Consider the following 21026-nt stretch of genomic DNA (forward strand, 5'->3'; position numbering starts at 1 on the left):
CGGGCTTCCTGCTCGGCAGGGAGTCTGCTTTGTCCTCTGACCCTATCCCCTCTCAGGTGTTCTCTCTCTCTCAAATAAATAAAAATAAAATCTTAAAAAAAAAAAAATTTTTATTTTTTCATTTGAGACACAGAGATACAGAGAGTGAGAGAGAGAGCATGAGCAGGGGGAAAGGCAGAGGGAGAGAGAGAAGCGGGCTTCCCGCTGAGCCAGGAGCCCGATGTGGGGCTTGAGCCCCGGACCCTGGGATCATGACCTGAGCCAAAGGCAGACACTTAACCATCTGAGCCACCCAGGCACCCAATCTCAAGCATTCTTATTTGAAAAAACCAAAACAAAACAAAGCACATGAGGAGGATACATATGTATTTTTAAGTCATGAATAAAACATTTTAGAATTATTGATCTTTTACACTGCTATTATTGTCCTTTACAGAATGCTCCTTCTCATAGCCTTGAAAATCAGATGCTCTCCATTAGTGATCTGACAACAAGTTAGTGCCAGATCTCCTTTACCAGTGGGGAGTAGTGAGCATTGATTCTTTTGTTTCCTAGATTTTTTTTTTTAATGGATGAGAATATTGATTTCCAAAATATTTACCTTCACTTGTTCTGTGAATGAGTTAGAATCCTTGTCAATCTGAATAGCACCACATTTTAAGCTGGGTAAATATTTTCCATGTCATTTGATCCATAAGACTAGTCTCAGGACTTTGATACATTTTTTCCATATCTGCTTCTGGGCATTCTGTATATAGTTGATGTGCTATTGTATAGAATTTTGTATCCTAAGTATTTGTATCTGAATGTCATAAGCAATATCAGAAATGTCATGAGCATTTTTCAGATAACAGCTAGTTAGAAAATGGAATGGAATAAAAAGTACTACTTAATGTGGGCCACAAAAAGAATAAAAGAGCTAGAAATAAACTTGGCAAGAAATGTGAAAGATCTATTCTGAAGAAAACTTTAAATACTAAAGGAGATAAAAAGATGACTTGAGTATTTGGAGAGAGAGAATAATAGTAAAATATTGAAAAAGAAGACTAGATTGACGGGGGTAAGGAGGAACTAGTTCTACCAAATACAAGAATAATTAGTGCAGTGGAACAAGATAGAGTTAAATATGTGTGAGGGGAATTTGGTGTATTGTAGAAGGGTGCATTTCAAATAAGGTGATTTCAGTAAATGGTATTGGAACAACTTGGTTACCATCTGGAGTAGAATCTTAAATTCCTTCCTAACTCTTTATATTAAAGTTAATTTAGAAGCCGGAAATTTTAAAACTAATACACTTTGCTACATACAAGTAGAGAGCTTCTTTATGGCAACAAAATGTGAGCATTCAGATTTAAAACAAAATATTTTCTATGCTTATAAATGGCCAGTTTTCTAAATAGGTAACAATCCCCACTAAATCACTAAGGAAAAATATAAACCCAGTGGAAAATGGGCAAAGTAGGTGAAGAGAGTGCACAGAAAAAGAAATACATAGTCTTAAATCTTCTTTCAGATGTTTAAACTTCACTCATAAAATAAATTAAAATCAAAACTAATGAAGTTACTTCATTTTCACCTGTTAGATTGGCAAAGATCAAGGAGTTTTGATAATATACTATGTTGACAGGGTTGTTGGGAAACCAGGTTCTCTTGAACAGTATAAGCTGCTACAACCTCTTTGAATGAAGCTTGATAATTCTATTAAAGTGTAAATGTAAAAGTAAAGTATATGTAATAATCTATTAAAATGTAAATGTAAATATATTATAATGTCACTTATACGAGTTAGTCCCAAGATGCATTTGCATGATCACAATGATGTATATATAGCCAGTGCAGTAGCATAGTGGAAGAAAAAAAAAAAAAGTCTAAATGTCCATTAATGGTGGATTATTTAAATAAATTATGGTACCTTCACACAGACTGTATAAAGGGGTGGACCCCTGTGTACTAATGTAGAACCACGTGAGAAATCTATTAAATAATAATTAACCAAGATGAGAGTGTGTGCTACTCTTGCTGTGTGTACCTGTGTATGTTAGAACGTGTCTGGCAGAATATGTAAGATACTGAAATAGCGATTACTTTCCTGAAGTAGAGGACAAGGATGGGGATAAGGGAGACTTATTTTTCAGGGGCACCTGGGTGGCTCAGTTGGTTAAGTGTCTGCCTTTGGCTCAGGTTACGATCCCAGGGTCCTGGGATCAAGCCCTGCATCAAGCTCCCTGCTCCATGGGGAACCTGCTTATCCCTCTCCCTCTGCTGTTCCCACTGCTTGTGCTCTCGCTCACTCTCTCTGTCAAATAAAATCTTTAAAAAAAAAAATAAAGTTAAAAAATGGGAGACTTATTTTTCAACATAAACTCATACTATTAAAGAATTGTTTTTAACCATGAGCCTGTATTACCTATTCATTTAAAAATAATTTAGGGCGCCTGGGTGGCTCAGTTGGTTAAGCGACTGCCTTCGGCTCAGATCATGATCCTGGAGTCCCGGGATCGAGTCCCATATCGGGCTCCTTGCTCAGCAGGGGGTCTGCTTCTCCCTCTGACCCTCCCCCCTCTCATGTGCTCTCTCTCTTTCTCTCTCTCAAATAAATAAAAAATAATAATAATAATAATTTAGAGTAAATATTGTAAAATATTCTTAGTTGAAACTGGTGACCATTATTTGTATATTATAGGATATAATATACTTCATTTAACTATCCATCAAATTAGTAGTATGTCAAATCATGTAAGTAATACAAGATTAGAACAAATGTTACTATTATTCTTAGCTATCTGAATAAATCTTTTGGTTTCCATAAGATTTTATTGATTAGGTAAGCTACATTCTGTGCAACTCAGAAGTCTATATTTGTGTGATATTTTGTGTGTGTGTGTGACATTTTTTAATACAGCTTTGAGATATAATTCACATATGATACAGTTCACTTATTTAAAGTGGTTTTTAGTATAGTCACAGAGTTGTACAGTCACTACCACAGTAAATTTTAGAACATTTTCATAACCCCAAAAAGAAACCTCGTCTCCTCTTAGAGTCGCTACGGACCCTTACCCCACAAGCCACTCAATCCGAGGCAACCACTAATCAACTTTATGAATTTGCCTATTCTCTGGACCTTTCATATACATGGAAATCAAACAATATGTGGTCTTTTGTGGCTTCTTTCATTTAGCATAATGTTTTCAAGGCTTACCTGCATTATAGTATATATCAATACTTCAGTCCTTTTTATGCCTGAATGCTGTTCTTTTATATGGATATTCCACATTTTGTTTATCCATTCTTCAGTCAATGGACATTTAGGTTGTGTCCACTTTGGGGCTACCTTGGATGATAGTGCTGTGAATATTCGTATACAAGTTTTTGTGTGGAGCTGTGTTTTCATTTCTTTTGGGTATATACCTAGGACCGGAATTGCTGGGTCATGAGTAACTCTGTGTTTGATTGTTTGAGAAACTGCCAGTGTTTTCCAAAGCACCTCTACTATTGCACATTCCCACCAGCAGTGTATGAGGGTTCTAATTTCTCCACATCCTTCCCAACACTTGTTATTCTCTTTTTGAATATGGCTGTCCTAGTGAGTGTGAAGTCCTGTCTCATTGTGGTTTTGATTTACATTTCTCTGATAAGTAAGGATTTTTAGCATCTTTTCATATGCTTATTGGTACATAACATATTCTTATATTTAATACGAACTTGTCTGCCTTTCCTAAAAATTGCAAGTATCTACTGTAGATGGATTTCTATTTCTAATTAGGTATTTTATGTTAAATGTATTTGCATGTCTAAGTTTCACCACCAAGAAGTTTATTTTAGGAGCCCAACTAGTCTTGTCAAATTAGACATTTTAGCCACTTTGAGAAATGTGATCTAATTAATAAGAGACTTACTGAGTCACTATGTATAGTGATTTTTCTGATAATGTCTTTTAAAAGTCCATGTATTATTTTTGTTGCAGTATTTCACTGGCCTTGAATGTGGACATAAGTTTTGTATGCAGTGCTGGAGTGAATATTTAACTACCAAAATAATGGAGGAAGGCATGGGACAGGTAAAGATGCCAATTTGATTTTTAGTTTTTGTTGAACTTCCTTCAGTGTTTAGACCTTTGCAGAAATATAAACAGGTGAAGCATTGTCAATTATGAATTGCATGGGGAACTTTTTTCTGTATTAAGACTAAAAGATAATTAGGCTTTTTTTTCTATTTACAATGTGGCGGTCCAGTTAAAGATACAATTCAGGTAATGTTTTCTCAGCAGCATTAGGATGTGTATATAGGCTAAACTTGTTGAACAGTTTTGTCAGGTGTCTTGCTTGTGCCTTTCAAGTTTTATATTGACAAACCAATTATTCAGGTCAGCAGTTCTAGTTACCTTATGGTGATAAACACACACATACATTTCCTTTAATAGAAAGGGAACGATTAAGATTCTATAAATGTTAAGGTATTCGCAACCTACTGAAGTGCCTGGCGATGGTAAGCATTCAGTAAATATTTGTTGAATGAAGACATAGTTTAAATTTCAATCTTTTTCAGACTATTTCGTGTCCTGCTCATGGTTGTGATATCTTAGTGGATGACAACACAGTTATGTAAGTATTTTTGATAGATTATGCATGTTGAATATTGGTTAGTTGGTTAAACCAAATTAATTTTTGCTCAAATCTCAGAGGAGGTGGAATTTTTAGTTGGAAGAGACTTTCTAATCTACATTCCTTCGTTGTACAAAAGCTCATTTCTAACTTACTAGTTAAATGTCCAGATACTATTCTTGTAAACATATGGCAAAATACTGGGCAATATATGATAGCTAGGTTTTAGTAAACCTTGGAAGTGGAGAATAGGATATGTTGGTATGTCAGTTGAGGTCCTGTGGGAAGCAGATGCCAAGATAGAGTTAAAAGGGAAGGAGATTGTTGTGGGATAGCATCTGTGCAGGTTAAAGAGAAAGGAGTAGATACATTTTGATTCAGATATGACACCTGTTAAAAGAGGCAAGGAAGTAGGAAGAGACTCTGACTATGGGGCAGCTGTAAGTCTCTGGCAGCCCTGTAGGGAACTCCACTCCATAGATTGCCTATAGACGAATGCCTCAGGAAGCAGAAATGGCTGGGCCATAATTCCCTTCCAGGCTCCGTCATTCACTAGGAGGTACCCAGGGGGAATGGGGCCGCATTTGAAACACTGCTCCCAAAGGCACTACATCTGGAAGTTGTTGGCTAACTGCTCTTGAGAAAGGTTCTCTTATGAAGGGAGAAAGTAAGTTGAAGAAACAAGCATAGATTTTAGTCCTGAACCTGTGGTTGATATCCTGGGTTGTTTAATTCTTGAATCAGTGCTGTTTCATAGCCTCAGGCTACCTAATTGACTTCACCTAGGAAGATAAACAGATTGAGGGCCTGAACCATCTGCAAACAGATTATTGCTTGTTGTTAGCTCTATGTTAATACTGTTTCTATCTTTCAGTGAACCTTTTTTCCATTATTGTTTTAAGCTAGCAGAAATAAGTTATGTATCATCCTGAAGTACCACCATTCTTCCAGTTGTCTATATCTTATCCCTTGATACTTTGATTCCTTGTGTTCTTTCATCAGTACATCAGTTTCATCAGTACATTTCATCAGCACAGGTCACTGCATCCTTTTATCCATTACGCAAACACTTACTTGGAAGCATAAGATAGATTTCCTTCTCCCAAGGGGTTCATAATACTAAAATGCAGAGTTTAAACTTTATATATAGAGGCATGTATAAAGTACAGTTAGAAAGAAGCAGATTATTCCACCTGAAGAGTTTTTTTTTTTTTAAGATTTTATTTAGCTAGTTGAGAGTGAGCAAGAGAGAGAAAAGGAGCAGAGGGAGAGGGAGAGGCAGACTCCCCACTGATTGGGGAGCCCAATGCATCGGGCTCTATCCCAGGACTCCAGGCTCCATCCCGGGACTCCAGGATCATGACCTGAGCCAAAGGCAGATGCTTAACCGACTGAGCCACCAAGGTGCCCCTCCACCTGAAGAGTCTAAGGAGTAATATAAATGGGGTAAAAATTTGGATCGAGGGAGTGGAGGGTAACACTGCTTAAAGAATACCAATATTTTTTAAATATTTCATGAGCTTTTCTCTATTAAGTATTCTGTGGTGGCTAGAGTAGAGTGTAGCAGGATATTAGAGATGAGGATAAAAGGACCTTGACAGTTTGAGTTTCATCATAGAAGGTTTAAGACTGTTAAAATAAGATTTATATTTTAAGAAATACAATGTATTTGGCTGGGGTCGGGGACACCTGACTGGCTTAGTCAGAAGAGCATGTGACTCTTGATGGGGTCAAGCCCCATGTTTGGTATACAGATTACTAAAAATAAATAAGCTTTAAAAAAAAAATACAACTTTGGTATAGTGGAGGATAGTTTAGAGTGGGGAGGCATTTGGATTAGGGAGATGCGGCTATGAATTTATGAAAATGAATGAAATTTTTTTTGCGGGGAATGGAGTAAATATTTTCAACACATAAAATGAATGTGGCTAATATCATAAGGGCTCTTACAAATCAAGAAGAAGATAATCCTATGGAAAGCAGTTCACGATGAAAGAAGTTTGAAGGGCGCCTGGGTGGCTCAGTCGGTTAAGCAGCTGCCTTCGGCTCAGGTTATGATCCCAGGGTCCTGGGATTGAGTTCCGCATCCTGCTTCTTGCTCAGCAAGGAGTCTGCTTCTCCCTCTCCCTCTGCTGCTCTTGTGCGTGTGCCCACCTCTCTCTCTCTCTCTCTCTCTCTCACAAATAAGTAAAATCTTAAAAAAGAAAAGAAAAGTTTGAATGCTAATAAACATTATGTAAACTATGTAAATGTAAATCAGAATTTGATACTCCAATTTTAAAAAGTTGTGTTTTTTGTTTGCATTTTGGATTAGTAAGGATTAAACAGTTCGGTAAAACGTAATGTGAGAATATAGTACAGTAGAGAATATAAACTGTTGCAACCTTTTTGTAATGCAGTTTGACAATTTCTACAAATTTATGTGCTCTTTGGCCTTTCATGCATTAGCATCACTTTGAATATGTCATTCTACTGTCTTCATGCATTCATTGTTTCTGAAAAGTCAGCAGTTAATCTCATTGTTCCCTATTTGCTACTTTTTAAGATTTGCTATGTCTTTAGTTTAAGACAGTTTAACTGTGATATATCTAGATGTGGTTCTCTTTGTGTGTATCCTCTGGGGTTTCTTGCGCTCTTTAGATATGCAGCCTGGCACATAGCCTGGCACATGCACAGAAAATTTGGAGAATACTTATAAGAGCATTTCAAGGGTGATATCAGCTAGGGCTTGAGGATTAGGAAGAGGAATTTTTATTTTTCACTTTATATCATTGTATACTGTTGGTATATATCTTCCACTTTCTTTCTTATAAATAAATAATTGAATATGCCTAACAGTTTTTTTCTTAGTATGAAAGAAATAGACTCCTTCACAGTCATGGTGTTACCATTTTTAATTTTTAAATTTGATAGATTAAAAAATAGTTTGTTTTAATTTGAATTCAACTCATTTGGAACTTGACTTGAACCTGAAACCAGATTCTTTCCTGAACACACATTCTCCTATAACCTTCTCAAGTTGAAGCTGGCTTTTTCCCTGATACACCTTATGGTCAGGAGGCAAAGTCATTGTCCTAAGCCCTTAGTTTCTCGACTTCAGTTTAAAATCCATGTATATCCTTGCGTCTTAAGTTATCCAGCTATGCTGTAGTCCTTTCTGCTTTTATTCGCTTGACTTCTTGGGTCGCTCCCACTTAATTATAGCGTTAACACCTCACTCTCTTTCTCCCAAGCTTTGCTGTTATCCAGTGTGATTTCAGTGTCCATATGTATAGTCTGTTATTCTTTACCCTAACCCTGTGGTTTTCAGAATGTAATCCCTCAACAAGGAGCATCAGCATTACCTAGGAACTTGTTAAAAATGCACATTCTCAGGCCCAGATCCAGACTTACTGAATCAGAAACTCTGGGGATGGTGTCCAGCAATCTGAACAAGCTCTCCTAGTGTTGTTCTGATGTATGCTTGAGTTTGAGAACTGCTGCCATAGCCTTTCATTTTCCTAATGTATTCATTTCCAGTAAAATTCCCTTTACACAGATACCAACACCCAAGGCCACCTCCCTAGGCCTATTTCAGATCTACTCCAGTTGACTTTGCCAAATCATCTTTTTCTGCCTCTTCCTAAAATATTGCTGTTTGGGGTTCTAGGTTTCTTCTCACTTTATACACTCTTCTTAATCATACATTGGGCCCAGATTTGTATGTCCAGGTCAACTCTCTCTTCTGAGCTTGGAACCCACATATGCCACTGCCTATCAGGCATCTTCATATGTATATTCCTCAGGCTTTGCCTTGACCAGTTCTCCTACCACCACCACCAAACTCATTCTTCCGGCTGCTCAGTATCAAGAGATGGTAACCACAAGGTGTTAAAGACTTGCCTAAATTAGAAGCCTGATGATATCCCTGATTCATTTTTCTCCCAGAGTGATCCTTATACCACATTCTATCATTTCCACATCCTAATTAGTCTTAAGTCCATCCATTTCCCTCTGTTCCTACTGCCATTAACCTGATCCAGGCTGTCATATTCTCTTAGCTGGCAATCTATGACTGGTTCCTAAGTGATTCCCTTAAATTGTTTCATCACCTTTCAGTTCTTCATTTCCATTCTATATTGCTTACCTGTGCAGCTTCATCTCAACTTTTCTCACATTCTCTTTTCTAGCAGTGTGAAACTTGGCTTCTTGAAAGTACTGTGCATTTTATTTGCATTTGGTTTGGTTTGACTTTGTTTACTTTTTCTCTAAGGTCTCTTGACTTATTTGCAATACTCTCTTCCTATTTTGTTCTTCAGTTCTGTTAACTTACTCATCCTCTTAGTCATTCTTCAGGTCTTAGTTTAGATTTGCATATTGGTTTGGGCAGATATATATCCTATGTGCTCCTTAACTCGCCCATATTCCCTTACTATACATTTTTGTAATTGCCTACAATTGTAATTGTAATTCATGTCTGTATTCTTTCTTAGACCATAAGCTGTATGACTCTAGGCCCCCATTTATGTTCACTAAATGCCTATTTCCATTCAAGATGTGTGATCATAAGTGCCTAAGTTATGTCGTAGATTCATTTTTTTATTCCTTAGCAATGGATATGTAATACGCATGTATCCTTGAATAAGTAATTGGAAATATATTATTCTCTCTTGTTTTTATAAGCATATATCATCATTTTATACATTAGTGATGGATTTGTGCTATACCATTAAGGCTCTTTGGTTAAGTGGGTCTCCCCTACACAATGTTATGCTTTCACAGTCAGGAGGGTAACTGGATACTTTGAGAATTTTTCTTTGTCCTAAGATTTGTCCTTGATGTTTTCATGGACTAATGAAAATCATTTCTCTAAATTATTTATCACTTGAGACCAAATAAATATTCATCTATTTTTATTCATCTTAGCACTTGGTTATTTTTTTAATACAGTTGTTTTAGGGCCTAAATTTCTTTTCTATGTATAGTTTCTCTATTAATCTTAGGGATGGAAAAGGTAAACTTGTATCTATTAAGTCTTTAAATACCTTCAAGTAATATTATTTAGTCTCACTTGACTAATCATTGATAGTGCTAACACATCTGGAATTGTGGTGTTCTAATTCAACATCCTATGAGATGTTGCTAAAAAATTTTATGATTTATTTTCATATATGGAGGTTTTAAAACAGAAATGATGACAGGAACTTGTTGCTCACTTCTAGCAAAATTAAAGCAAATGCTTTTACTTTGAGCTTTAATGATACATAAGAGTTTTAAAAAATGATCTTAGGGTCATGGTATATGAAAAATGTTCTATTTTTTATGTATTTAATTTTTAAATTTTTTATAAGCACTCTTTTATCCATCTTTATTACATATGACTTTAAACACTTCTCTGCATTCAATACAAAATAGATGTCACATTCATTCCTGAAATGACTCTTCTCAAAGTGGAATGCAAGTAGCACTCTTATAGCCATTGTTACTACATTTGGTTTTAAATTCTCTTCTAAATGCCGTACAGAATGGATATTACATATATGCAAAAATAAATTGTTTTAAATTAGATAATATAACTTAAATGCTATTTAATGGTTATTTTCTGTTCCATCAACTGTAAGCAGTATATCTTAACTCCTTACTGTGGAAGGTGGAGAGATTGATACCTCTTTGTTGTCATTCACTTTTATCTCTTTCACCTCCTAGTTTCTATTAGATATATAATTACTTTATGTTGCCAACTTTATAGTTGTTTTTTCCTGTTCTGGAACAGATTCTTTCATGTTCTGTCAATAAGTTTATTCACAAAATTGTAAACCAGTACTTTTGTAATATAACTACATAAATATTACATCAAGTAGTTGAGTGGATCCAGAAAGAAGTAAATGTAGTCTTCTAAGTCAGTGCTGCTCCAAGAAGAATATTCCTAACATCTTAATCATATGGTTTTTATTCTAACAGTATCTTAAAGGTTACAAATACAGTTATGAAGCTGAAGTCATACAGTTTGTGCCATCTGAGGCAAGAGACAGACTAAATTTTGATATGTGTTAATCTCAGTACTGTAAGCATCTCATCTTTTACAGGGGAAGATCCTTATTCTTAAGTACAATAGGCTCAGTTTGCTGTATGTTGATTTTTATTTTACTTTTTATTAAGTTTTTAAATATAGTGACTAAAGTATGTAAAGCACATTAACCTTAAAAGTATGTTTGTTTTACTAACCACCCAGATCAAGAACTTTTCCAGTACCCAGAATGTTCATCCTTAGGCGCCTTAAGACGGGATCCATCTCACCCTTGTTCCCTGTCATGATTTCTGTCACCATCAGTTAGTTTTGCCTGTTCTTGAGCCTCATTTATATGGGATCATGTAGCATGTATTCTTCTTGTGAGTGTGTATCTGCTTCAGTTAACGTAATTAATGTCTTTGAGATATGTGCATGTATTAAATATATCTATGTTTTCAGGTTTGTTTGGGTTTTTTTCGTTATGACTAACGTATTTCATTCTCCTGAGAGAAGACATTGGGAGTTTTTTGGTTTGCTTGGTTTTGACTACTATGAGAAAGCTACAAAGAATATTTTATATGTGTCTTTTGATAAACATGCACTGACTTCTTTTGAGTATATACTCAGGAGTGAGGTTTTAGCTTCAAAAGATACTGCCAAGTGGTTTTCCAAAATAGTTGTGTGTGACTGCTTTACTCCTTGCCCATATTTATAATCACTAATTTTATCCATTCTGGTGGGTATGTAAGGAAATCTCCTTAGGGTTTTAACTTTTAATTTCCTGGTGGGTAATGATGTCAGACACCTTTCCATTAGCCTCTTGGATATCTTTTTTTATGAAGTGCCCATTCAGATCACTTAAAATTTTGTTACTTTGTTGCTTTATAAGAATTCTTTAAATATTCTGATAGTTTTTTGTTAGATATATATTACAACTAAATTCCCTTATGTGTAGCTTCCCTTTTCTCTCTCTTAATCATTTTTGATAAACAAAAGTTTGCATTTTAATGGCATCTAACTCATCATTTTTCCCCATTTATGATTATTGCTACTCAGATCTTTTTTTACTCCAAGGCTGTAGGGGTAAAAGGGGGGTGCAGGAGAGGGGCAAAGGGAGAGGGAGAAAAAGAGAGAATCCCAAGCAGGCTCCATCCCCAGTGCAGAGCCCGAAGCAGGGCTCCATCTTACAGCTCTGAGATCATGACCTGAGCTGAAATCAGGAGTTCAGATGCTTAACCAACTGAGCCACCCAGGTGCCCCAAGATTGTATCTATTTTTAAGGTAGTCCACTGAGACTTTATGGAAAATGCTTTGGTAACATGTGACATTAGAGTTGTATGTCTCATAGTGGAATAAATTGAATGCCTCCCATTATTTCTCCACAGTGAAACAGAAGAGCACTACTTTAGTATTCTAAAGTAGGAAATTTAGTACAAAAGCTATAGAACACTGTCTGTTTTAAAATACTTGGCTTAAGGGATCAGAGCTCAAGTTCATACTGAAATAATGTCCTAGTCTCATTGAAATGCAAAATAAATAATTTGTCAAAATTCAGTAGTCCGCAAGGCAAAGTATATAGAGTAAGTTACTGATGATGATTATCTAAAGTTTTGAAAATATTTTTGAACTATAAATGTAAACTTAATATATTGAAGGGAGGCAGAGAAGTGTGTGGGAGGGGTGCATGAAGCTGATTGTGTAGGGCCTTATACGCCATTATATAAGATCTTTGGCTTTTTCTGAGATAGAGCCATGAGAAGATTCTGAGCAGAAGAGTGACATGGTTATAGAGAGTTGCTCTGACTGCTGGCATTAGAAAGAGACTAAGTAGGAGCGGGGAGGTTGGGCGACTCTTAACAGCAGTCTGGGTGAGAGATGATGGCAATTTGATCCAGGATGGTGACAGAGGAGGTAGTAAGAAATGGTTGGATTTTGAATTTATTTTCAGGGTAAAGTCAGAATTAGAGAATGGAGTATAAGAGGAAGAGATGAGCCAGAGATGACAGTGAATGTTATATTCATTTTTAATGAGCAGAAATTGAGCAGATTATTATAAAGATGTTGAATGTAACATAGCCATTAAAAAAAGGTTTGGAGGGGGGCGCCTGGGTGGCTCAGTTGGTTAAGCGACTGCCTTCGGCTCAGGTCATGATCCTGGAGTCCCTCGATTGAGTCCCGCATCGGGCTCCCTGCTCGGCAGGGAGTCTGCTTCTCCCTCTGACCCTCCCCCCTCTCATGTGCTCTCTCTCTCATTCTCTCTGTCAAATAAAATAAATAAAATCTTTAAAAAAAAAAAAAAGGTTTGGAGGGGCGCCTGGGTGGCTCAGTCGGTTAAGCGACTGCCTTTGGCTCAGGTCATGATCTCAGGGTCCTGGGATCGAGCCTCACATCGGGCTCCCTGCTCCACGGGGAGCCTGCTTCTCCCTCTCCCACTCCCCTGCTTGTGTTCCCTCTCTTCGCTGTGTCTCTCTCTGTCAAATAAATAAATAAAATCTTAAAAAAAAAAAAAAAGGTTTGGATGTGAGGGGGGTACCTTATTTCAAGTTTATTTAAAAAAAAAGATTTGTGTGGGCGCCTGGGTGGAGTCAGTTAAGCGTCTGCCTGCCCTCGGCTCGGGTCATGATCCCGGGGTCCTGGGATCAAGCTCCGCATCAGGCTCCCTGCTCGGCAGGAGGCCTGCTTCGCCCTCTCCCACTCCCCTTGCTTGTGTTCCCTTGCTGTGTCTCTCTCTGTCAAATAAATAAGATCTTAAAAATAAAATAAAAAAAGATTTATGGGGGCGCCTGTGTGGCTCAGACAGTTAAGCATCTGCCTTCGGCTCAGGTCATGATCCCAGGGTCCTGGGAATGAGCCCCACATTGGGCTCCCTGCTAAGCAGGGAGCCTGCTTCTCCCTCTCCCTCTGCCTGCCGCTCCCCCTGCTTGTACTCTCTCTCTCAAATAAAAAAAAATCTTAAAAAAGATGTGTGGATTATTTTAATGCATTGGAAAATGCCTATAATCTTAGTGATGAAGCTAAGATATAAAATTATATGTAGCACAGGGGCACCTGGGTGGCTCAGTCGTTAAGCGTCTGCCTTCGGCTCAGGTCATGATCCCACGTTCCTGGGATCGAGCCCTACATCGGGCTCCTTGCTCAGTGGGAAGTCTGCTTCTCCCTCTCCCACTCCTCCTGCTTGAGCCTCTCTCGCTGTGTCTCTGTCAAATAAATAAATAAAATCTTAAAAAAAAATTATATGTAGTACATTCTCTATTTAAAATTATATATCCGGCGTTCCTGGGTAGCACAGTCGGTTAAGATCTGACTCTTGGTTTCAGCTCAGGTCATGATCTCGGGGTTGTGAAATTGAGCCCTGCATGAGGCTCTACAATCAGCACAGAGTCCGCTTAGGACTCTCTCTCAAATAAATGAAAATAAATATATTTTTTAAATAAAATAAAATTATATATCCTACATTTACCCCCCAAAAAGAGGAAAAGGTCCAGGTTATAAAAATGTTAAGTGGTTATTTCTCTTGAGTGATAGAGTTGCGGATGATTTTTATTTCCTTATTTATACTTGTCTATAATTGGTCTGTCAGGGAAAAAAAAAAAACCCTTTTTACAGAAAAATATTTTACCATTAGTCCTAAATTGAAACATATTATTATTGATTTACTCAGGGTGCTAAATCAGCATAAGATGTGGTTTACTACTTTGTATACTAAAAGAAATCCTTGTGTTTAAAGTCACCTGGTTTCAAATCATAACTCTTCAGTTATCTCATTTGTAAAGACAGAATTATCCCAAAACTCAAGGGTACTTAAATGCATCTGACACTGTGCCCATAATGTATAGTAGACTATCAGTAGAAGTTCTTATGTTTACCTTCATAAAGAGCTGCCTTCTACTATGAGAGTTGGTGTAATAACTATTTTTGATATAAGTGATGGCAACAGGTCTTTGTCAAGAGAAGTAGTTTATCAATAGCCAGGATAACACTTGTCGTCTTGAGAGTACTTATTCTCAAGGGTAAGAGATCACTTTCTTACTCTTCTCTCTCACAAGATAAACTGTGACCTAATAACTGAGACCTAATAACCTTGGTCTAGTACCTATGGCTAACCTTTGTTCTCACCAGCTAGTCTAGATGAGTTATAAGAAATCATTGGCTTGGGGCGCCTGGGTGGCTCAGTTGTTAAGTGTCTGCCTTCGGCTCAGGTCATGATCCCAGGGAGCATCGGACTCCCTGCTCCGCGGGAAGCCTGCTTCTCCCTCTCCCATTCCCGCTGCTTGTGTTCCCTCTCTCGCTGTATCTCTCTCTGTCAAATAAATAAAATCTTTAAAAAAAAAAAAAAATCATTGGCTTTTGTCACATCGGAGAAGCATTATGAGTAATAGAAATAAAAAATGGGAAATGAGGGCATCGACTTTGGGTCTCATTCTTATTTTTTTATTTTTTGATGTAAATTTAACATAAGGTAATATTTACCATTTTAACTATTTAAAACTATACAGTTTAGTGGCTTTTCATAAGGTGGTACAGCCATCACCACTGTCTTAATTCCAGAACATTGTCATCACCCCTAGAAGAATTCCCATATTCATTAAACAGTCATTTCTCATTCCCTCCTTCCCCTAGACCCTGACAGTCACATATGTTTTCTGTCTGTACGGATTTGCTTATTCTGGACATTTCATTTAAATGTCATACAGCATGTGATCTTTTGTGCCTGGCTTCTTACACTTAATATAATGTTTTCAAGATTCATCCATGTTGTACCATGTGTCGGTACTTTATTCCTTTCTATGGATAAATAATATTCCATTCTATGGATATTCCATATTTTGTTTCTTCATTCATTAGTTCTTGGACATTTAGGTTATTTCCATTTTTTGTGAAAAATTTGTGTTTTTATTTGAACATTTATGTGCAAGTTTTTTATTTGAACACCTGTTTTTAATTCTCTTGGATATATGTACCTAGGAGTAGAATTGCTGGGTCGTATGGTAATTCTGTGTTTAACCTTTAAAAAAAAAAGATATATTTATTTTAGAGAGAGAAAGTGCACTCTAGTGAGTGCACAGGGGTGGGCGATAGTGCAGAGGGCAAGAGAAAACCTCCAGCAGACTTCCCGCTGAGTGTGGAGCTTGATCCCACAACCCTAGGATCATGACCCAAGCCGAAATCGAGTCAGAAGTTCAACAGATTGAGCTGCCCAGGCACCCCCTGAGGAATCACCAAATACACTAATTATTTTTAGACCTCAGTTCCAGCATCCCTGACATGTGGAGGTTTTACTCATTTAAAAAATATTTCTACAGGCCAAGCAATGTGTTAGATACGAGGGATCCTTTCATGGAGCTTATTGTTTGGGGATGAGGGAGCATGAAGGCAGATATTAAACAAATGATTTAAAAATTTTATTTTTATTTAGGGGCGCCTGGGTGGCTTAGTCCGTTGGGCATCTGCCTTCAGCTCAGGTTGTGATCCCAGGGTCCTGGGATCAAGCCCCACATTGGGCTCCCTGCTCAGTTGGGGAGTCTGCTTCTCCTTCTCCCTCTCTGCCCCTCCCCCGCCACTCATTTTCTCTCTCTCTCACACAAATAAAAATCTTGAAAAATTTTTTATTTAAATTTAATTTAGGTAACATTAATTATATTTTATTAATATAATTTATATTATATATTATTAATAATATACTCTTATTAGTTTCAGGGGTAGAATTTAGTGATTCATCAGTTGCATAAAACACCTAGTGCTCGGGCGCCTGGGTGGCTCAGTTGGTTAAGTGACTGCCTTCGACTCAGGTCATGATCCTGGAGTCCCTGGGTCGAGTCCCGCATCGGGCTCCCTGCTCGGCAGGGAGTCTGCTTCTCCCTCTGACCCTAACCCCTCTCATGTGATCTCTCTCATTCTCTGTCTCTCAAATAAATAAATAAAAAATCTTCAAAAAAAAATAAAATAAAATTTGCCTTATTCACTTTAAAAAAAAAAAGAACACCTAGTGCTCATTACATCACATGTCCTCCTTAATGCCCATCATCCAGCTCCCCTCCAGCAGCCCTGTTTGTTTCCTATAGTTAAGAGTCTCTTATGGTTTGCTTCCTTCTCTGTTTTCATCTTATTTTTCCTTCCCTTCCTGTATATTCATCTGTTTTGTTTCTTAAATTCCACATATGGGTGAAATCATATGGTATTTGTCTTTCTCTGACTAGTTTCACTTAGCATAATACTCTCTAGTTCCATCCATGTCATTGCAAATGGCAAGATTTCTTTTTTTTTTTTTTTTTTTGATGGCTGGGTAGTATTCCATTGTGTGTGTGTGTATGTGTATACGCACACGTACACATAACACATCTTTATCCATTCAACTATCGATGGACATCTGGGCTGTTTCCATAGTTTGGCTATTGTGGACATTGCTGCTATAAACATTGGGGTGCAGGTGCCCCTTTGGATCACAACGTTTGTGTCCTTTGGGTAAATAACTAGTAGTGCAATTGCTGGGTGGTAGGGTAGTTCTATTTTTAACTTTTTCTTTTTTTAAGATTTTATTTATTTATTTGACACAGAGAGAGAGGGAGCACAAGCAGGGTGCGTGGGAGAGGGAGAAGCCAACTCCCCGCTGAGCAGGGAGCCCAATGTGGGGCTGTTTCTAACTTTTTGAGAAACTTCTATACTTTTTTCCAGAGTAGCTGCACCAGTTTGCATTCCCACCAATAGTGTAAGAGGGTTCCCCCTTCTCCACATCCTCACCAACATCTGTCCTTTCCTGACTGGTTAATTTTAGCCATTCTTACCGGTGTGAGCTGGTATCTCATTGTGGTTTTGATTTGTATTTCCCTGATGCTCAGTGATGTTTAGCATTTTTTCATGTGTCTGTTAGCCATTTGTATGTCTTCTTTAGAGAAATATCTGCTCATGTCTTCTGTCCATTTCTTGACTGGATTTTGTTTTTTGGGGGTGTTGAGTTTGATAAGTTCTTTATAGTTTTAGATACCAGCCCTTTATCTGATAAGACATTTGCAAATATTTTCTCCCATTCTGTCGGTTGCCTTTTAGTCTTGTCAACTGTTTCCTTTACTGTGCAAAAGCTTTTTATCCTGATGAAGTCCCCAGTAGTTCATTTTTGCTTTTTCTTCCCTTGCCTTTGGAGACTTGTCTAGCAAGAAGTTGCTGTGGCCAAGGTCAAAGAGATTGCTGTCTGTGTTCTCCTCTAGGATTTTGATGGATTCCTGTCTCACATTTAGGTCCTTCATCCATTTTGAGTTTATTTTTGTGTATAGTGTAAGAAAGTGGTCCAGTTTCATTCTTCTACATGTGGCTGTCCAGTTTTCCCAACATCATATGTTAAAGAGACTCTTTTTTCTGTTGGATATTCTTTCCTGCTTTGTTAAAGATTAGTTGGCCATAGAGTTGAGGGTCCATTTCTGGGTCCTCTGTTCTGTTCCATTGATCTATGTGTCTGTTTTTGTGCCAGTACCGTACTGTCTTGATCACTGCAGCTTTATAATACAGCTTGAAGTCTGAAATTGTGATGCCTCCAGCTTTGGTTTTCTTTTTCAACATTTCTTTGGCTATTCAGGGTCTTTTCTGGTTCCATACAGATTTTAGGATTGTTTGTTCCAGCTCTACACAGATAACTTTAAAATTATGACAGGGGCACCTGGGTGGCTCAGCCATTAAGCGTCTGCCTTCGGCTCAGGTCATGATCCCAGGGTCCTGGGATCAAGCCCTGCATCAGGCTCCCTGCTTAGCAGGGAGCCTGCTTCTCCCTCTCCCACTCCCCCTGCTTGTGTTCCCTCTCTCACTGTGTCTCTCTCTGTCAAATAAATAAAATTTTTAAAAAATCTTTAAAAATAAAAAAAAAATTATGACAGATTTTTCTAACAGGGAGATGTATAAGATGCCATGAGAACTGAGCAGGAACTGGTGTGGGTAATTGTCAGAAAAGGCCTCCTTTAGTTGGTAACTATATGTTAGCTGAGTTAAATAAGAATAATATAGCAGCATCTAATATTTATTGAGTGTTTACTATTTGCCAGGCACTGTTCTAGTTCACAACTCTTATTTCTGCTATCCATTTTACAGATGAGTAAACTGAAAAATGGAGAGGTCAAAGAACTTACCCCTAGTACATAGCTAGTAAGTGTGAATCCAGTATTCAGTATGCTATCCCATCTGAGCCCACCATGATATTCTTCTCTTTCTTTTTCAAGAGAGGTAGCCCTATGCAAAAGCCTCTGAGGAAGGATGATACCCACTATTTTGAAAGCATACAAACGTGACAGGAGTACACTGAAAGTAGCACAGAACAGGATGGGGTCTTGTGGAAGGCAAGCAGTGCAATAAGAAGCTCAAGAAGTCGATGGGGCTAGATTATACAAAACGTTACTGTCTGCTGTTTTCACTTTAGATAGTTTTTACAGGTTTTGTTAGCTGTTAACTCTTTTTCTGCTTTAACACCATTTTCTTTAAACACTCAACAGGAGTGTTTACCATTAAGACTAATAAAACTTAAGCTTCAGGATTCTTTACTTTCATGGATTCCTATGAGTTCTAGAAATTGCTATGAATATATAGAATGTTCTAGGTGGACAAGGGAAGCCAGGTTGCAGTCAGTAAACATTTCTGGTAAATTACCAACAGATCTCAGAAGAAGGCCCTCAAATTTATGTATAGCAAAACGTGGATCTTGACATTCTTGTCAGTATCTCTGATTTCACACACTGGTTTTTGGGAGAGCATCTTAGGGAAGTTGGCTGCAAATTGCTGTCTTAGGCAAGTAAGAAGACACTGAAAGGAGCCTAAACTCCACAATAGTTAATAAGTCATTAGACTGTAATAATGAACTGGGTAAAAATGGAAAATTTTGTGTATAAGAAACTTGGGGATGGGGTTTCTACCAAAATAAAACTATAGAAACTTTGAAATTGTTGTCTTGATTTCTATAGTTATATTTGTTGATAGTTATATATACATTTAAGTATTTTCAATTTAGGGCAGTTTTTAGAGCCACCACATTGAAATTTTATTTTATAAATGTGGAAAAATACTCTTGGCTGAGAACTTCCTAATAAACTACTTTTATTCTTGCTCTCAGGCGCCTGATCACAGATTCAAAAGTTAAATTAAAGTATCAGCATTTAATAACAAATAGCTTTGTAGAGGTAAGTGATTTCTCTTAAGTTTTCCCTTTTTTAATAAGAGGAATTGTTTATTAATAGATATAATTAGTTTTTCTTATACGAAATACTTTTGATAGTAAGAAAGACCTGAAGGTCTTGGATTATGACCATAAGCTTGGATTATGGACTTTATTCATGAGGTATATACCAAATACCTTTATTCTCAAAGGAATGTGACAAACCAGTAAGTAGATGTCTGTTCATAGATCTAGAACTTTGGTGATAAAATTATTTTTTCAGTATTCTTCCTTTATCGCTAGCAAAAATTGTAGCTGATTATTAATGATGTGATGTTTAATAATGCTTGGCAGTTTAACCTTGCTATATTTCTGCTTGTTTTAGCTTCCATTACCAATAAACTTTGTTAATAAAGAGAGCTGTAGTTATTTTTTTTTTTTTTTAAAGATTTTATTTACTTATTTGAGAGAGTAAGAGGGAGAGCACAAGCTGGGGGAGAAGGAGAAGCAGGCTGCCCCCAACCCCCCAAGCAGGTAGCCCGACACGGAGCTCGATCCCAGCACTCTGGGATCATGACCTGAGCGCAAGGCAGACACTTAACTGACTGAGCCACCCAGGTGCCCCTATAGTTACTTGTTTTTATCAAATGCCTTTCTTTTATCAAATACAGAGGTCAGCAAACTATGACCTGCCTGTTTTTGTAAATATTTATTAGAACATGCCCATTTGTTCTATGACTTCTTTTGTGCTACAGTGGCTGAATTGAGTAATTGCTACAGAAGCCATTGTGGCTGTCACAAACAAAAATCTTTACTATCTGGCTCTTTATAGAAGATGTTTGTGAGCCTCTGTATAAGATCGTGAATGTATATTGGTATTTTAATTCTACAAAGTAATTTTTATGTCTATTAGATTAAACTGAAGGTCAGATCTTCTAGAAAACAGCGTATTTTAGGAATAGTATATTTTTAAAATGGTCAATAAACTTTAATTCTGGTGCAGAGTGTTAGTTGAGCCATGTTTTGTTTCATAATAAAAATACCTCAAACGTTTTACTTTTTTTTTTTTTAAGAACTAAAATGTGATTGTTGCCATGTTTTAGGAACTGACTTTTGTTCTTAGAAGACATTTTTTTTTTTTTTAAAGATTTTATTTATTTATTTGACAGAGAGAGATAGCGAGAGCAGGAACACAGCAGGGGGAGTGGGAGAGGGAGAAGCAGGCTTCCCGCCGAGCAGGGAGCCCGATGCGGGGCTTGATCCCAGGACCCCGGGATCATGACCTGAGCCGAAGGCAGACGCCTAA

At 37.3% G+C, this 21026-nt stretch overlaps 1 protein-coding gene across 1 annotated transcript in view; it reads left to right on the forward strand.

The window, feature by feature from the left end:
- The window catches only part of ARIH1 (ariadne RBR E3 ubiquitin protein ligase 1), a 124341-nt gene that overhangs the window by 79183 nt on the left and 24132 nt on the right, over nucleotides 1–21026 (forward strand). Inside the window, exons 4-6 of the mRNA XM_031025874.2 lie at nucleotides 3968–4060; nucleotides 4549–4604; nucleotides 19679–19745. Coding sequence (XP_030881734.2) covers nucleotides 3968–4060; nucleotides 4549–4604; nucleotides 19679–19745 — 216 coding nt within the window. The remainder of the gene's footprint in view (nucleotides 1–3967; nucleotides 4061–4548; nucleotides 4605–19678; nucleotides 19746–21026) is intronic.

The sequence above is a fragment of the Leptonychotes weddellii genome, chromosome 9 (assembly GCF_054177405.1).
Source record: "Leptonychotes weddellii isolate Sample4059 chromosome 9, ASM5417740v2, whole genome shotgun sequence".
Taxonomy (NCBI): Eukaryota; Metazoa; Chordata; class Mammalia; order Carnivora; family Phocidae; genus Leptonychotes; species Leptonychotes weddellii.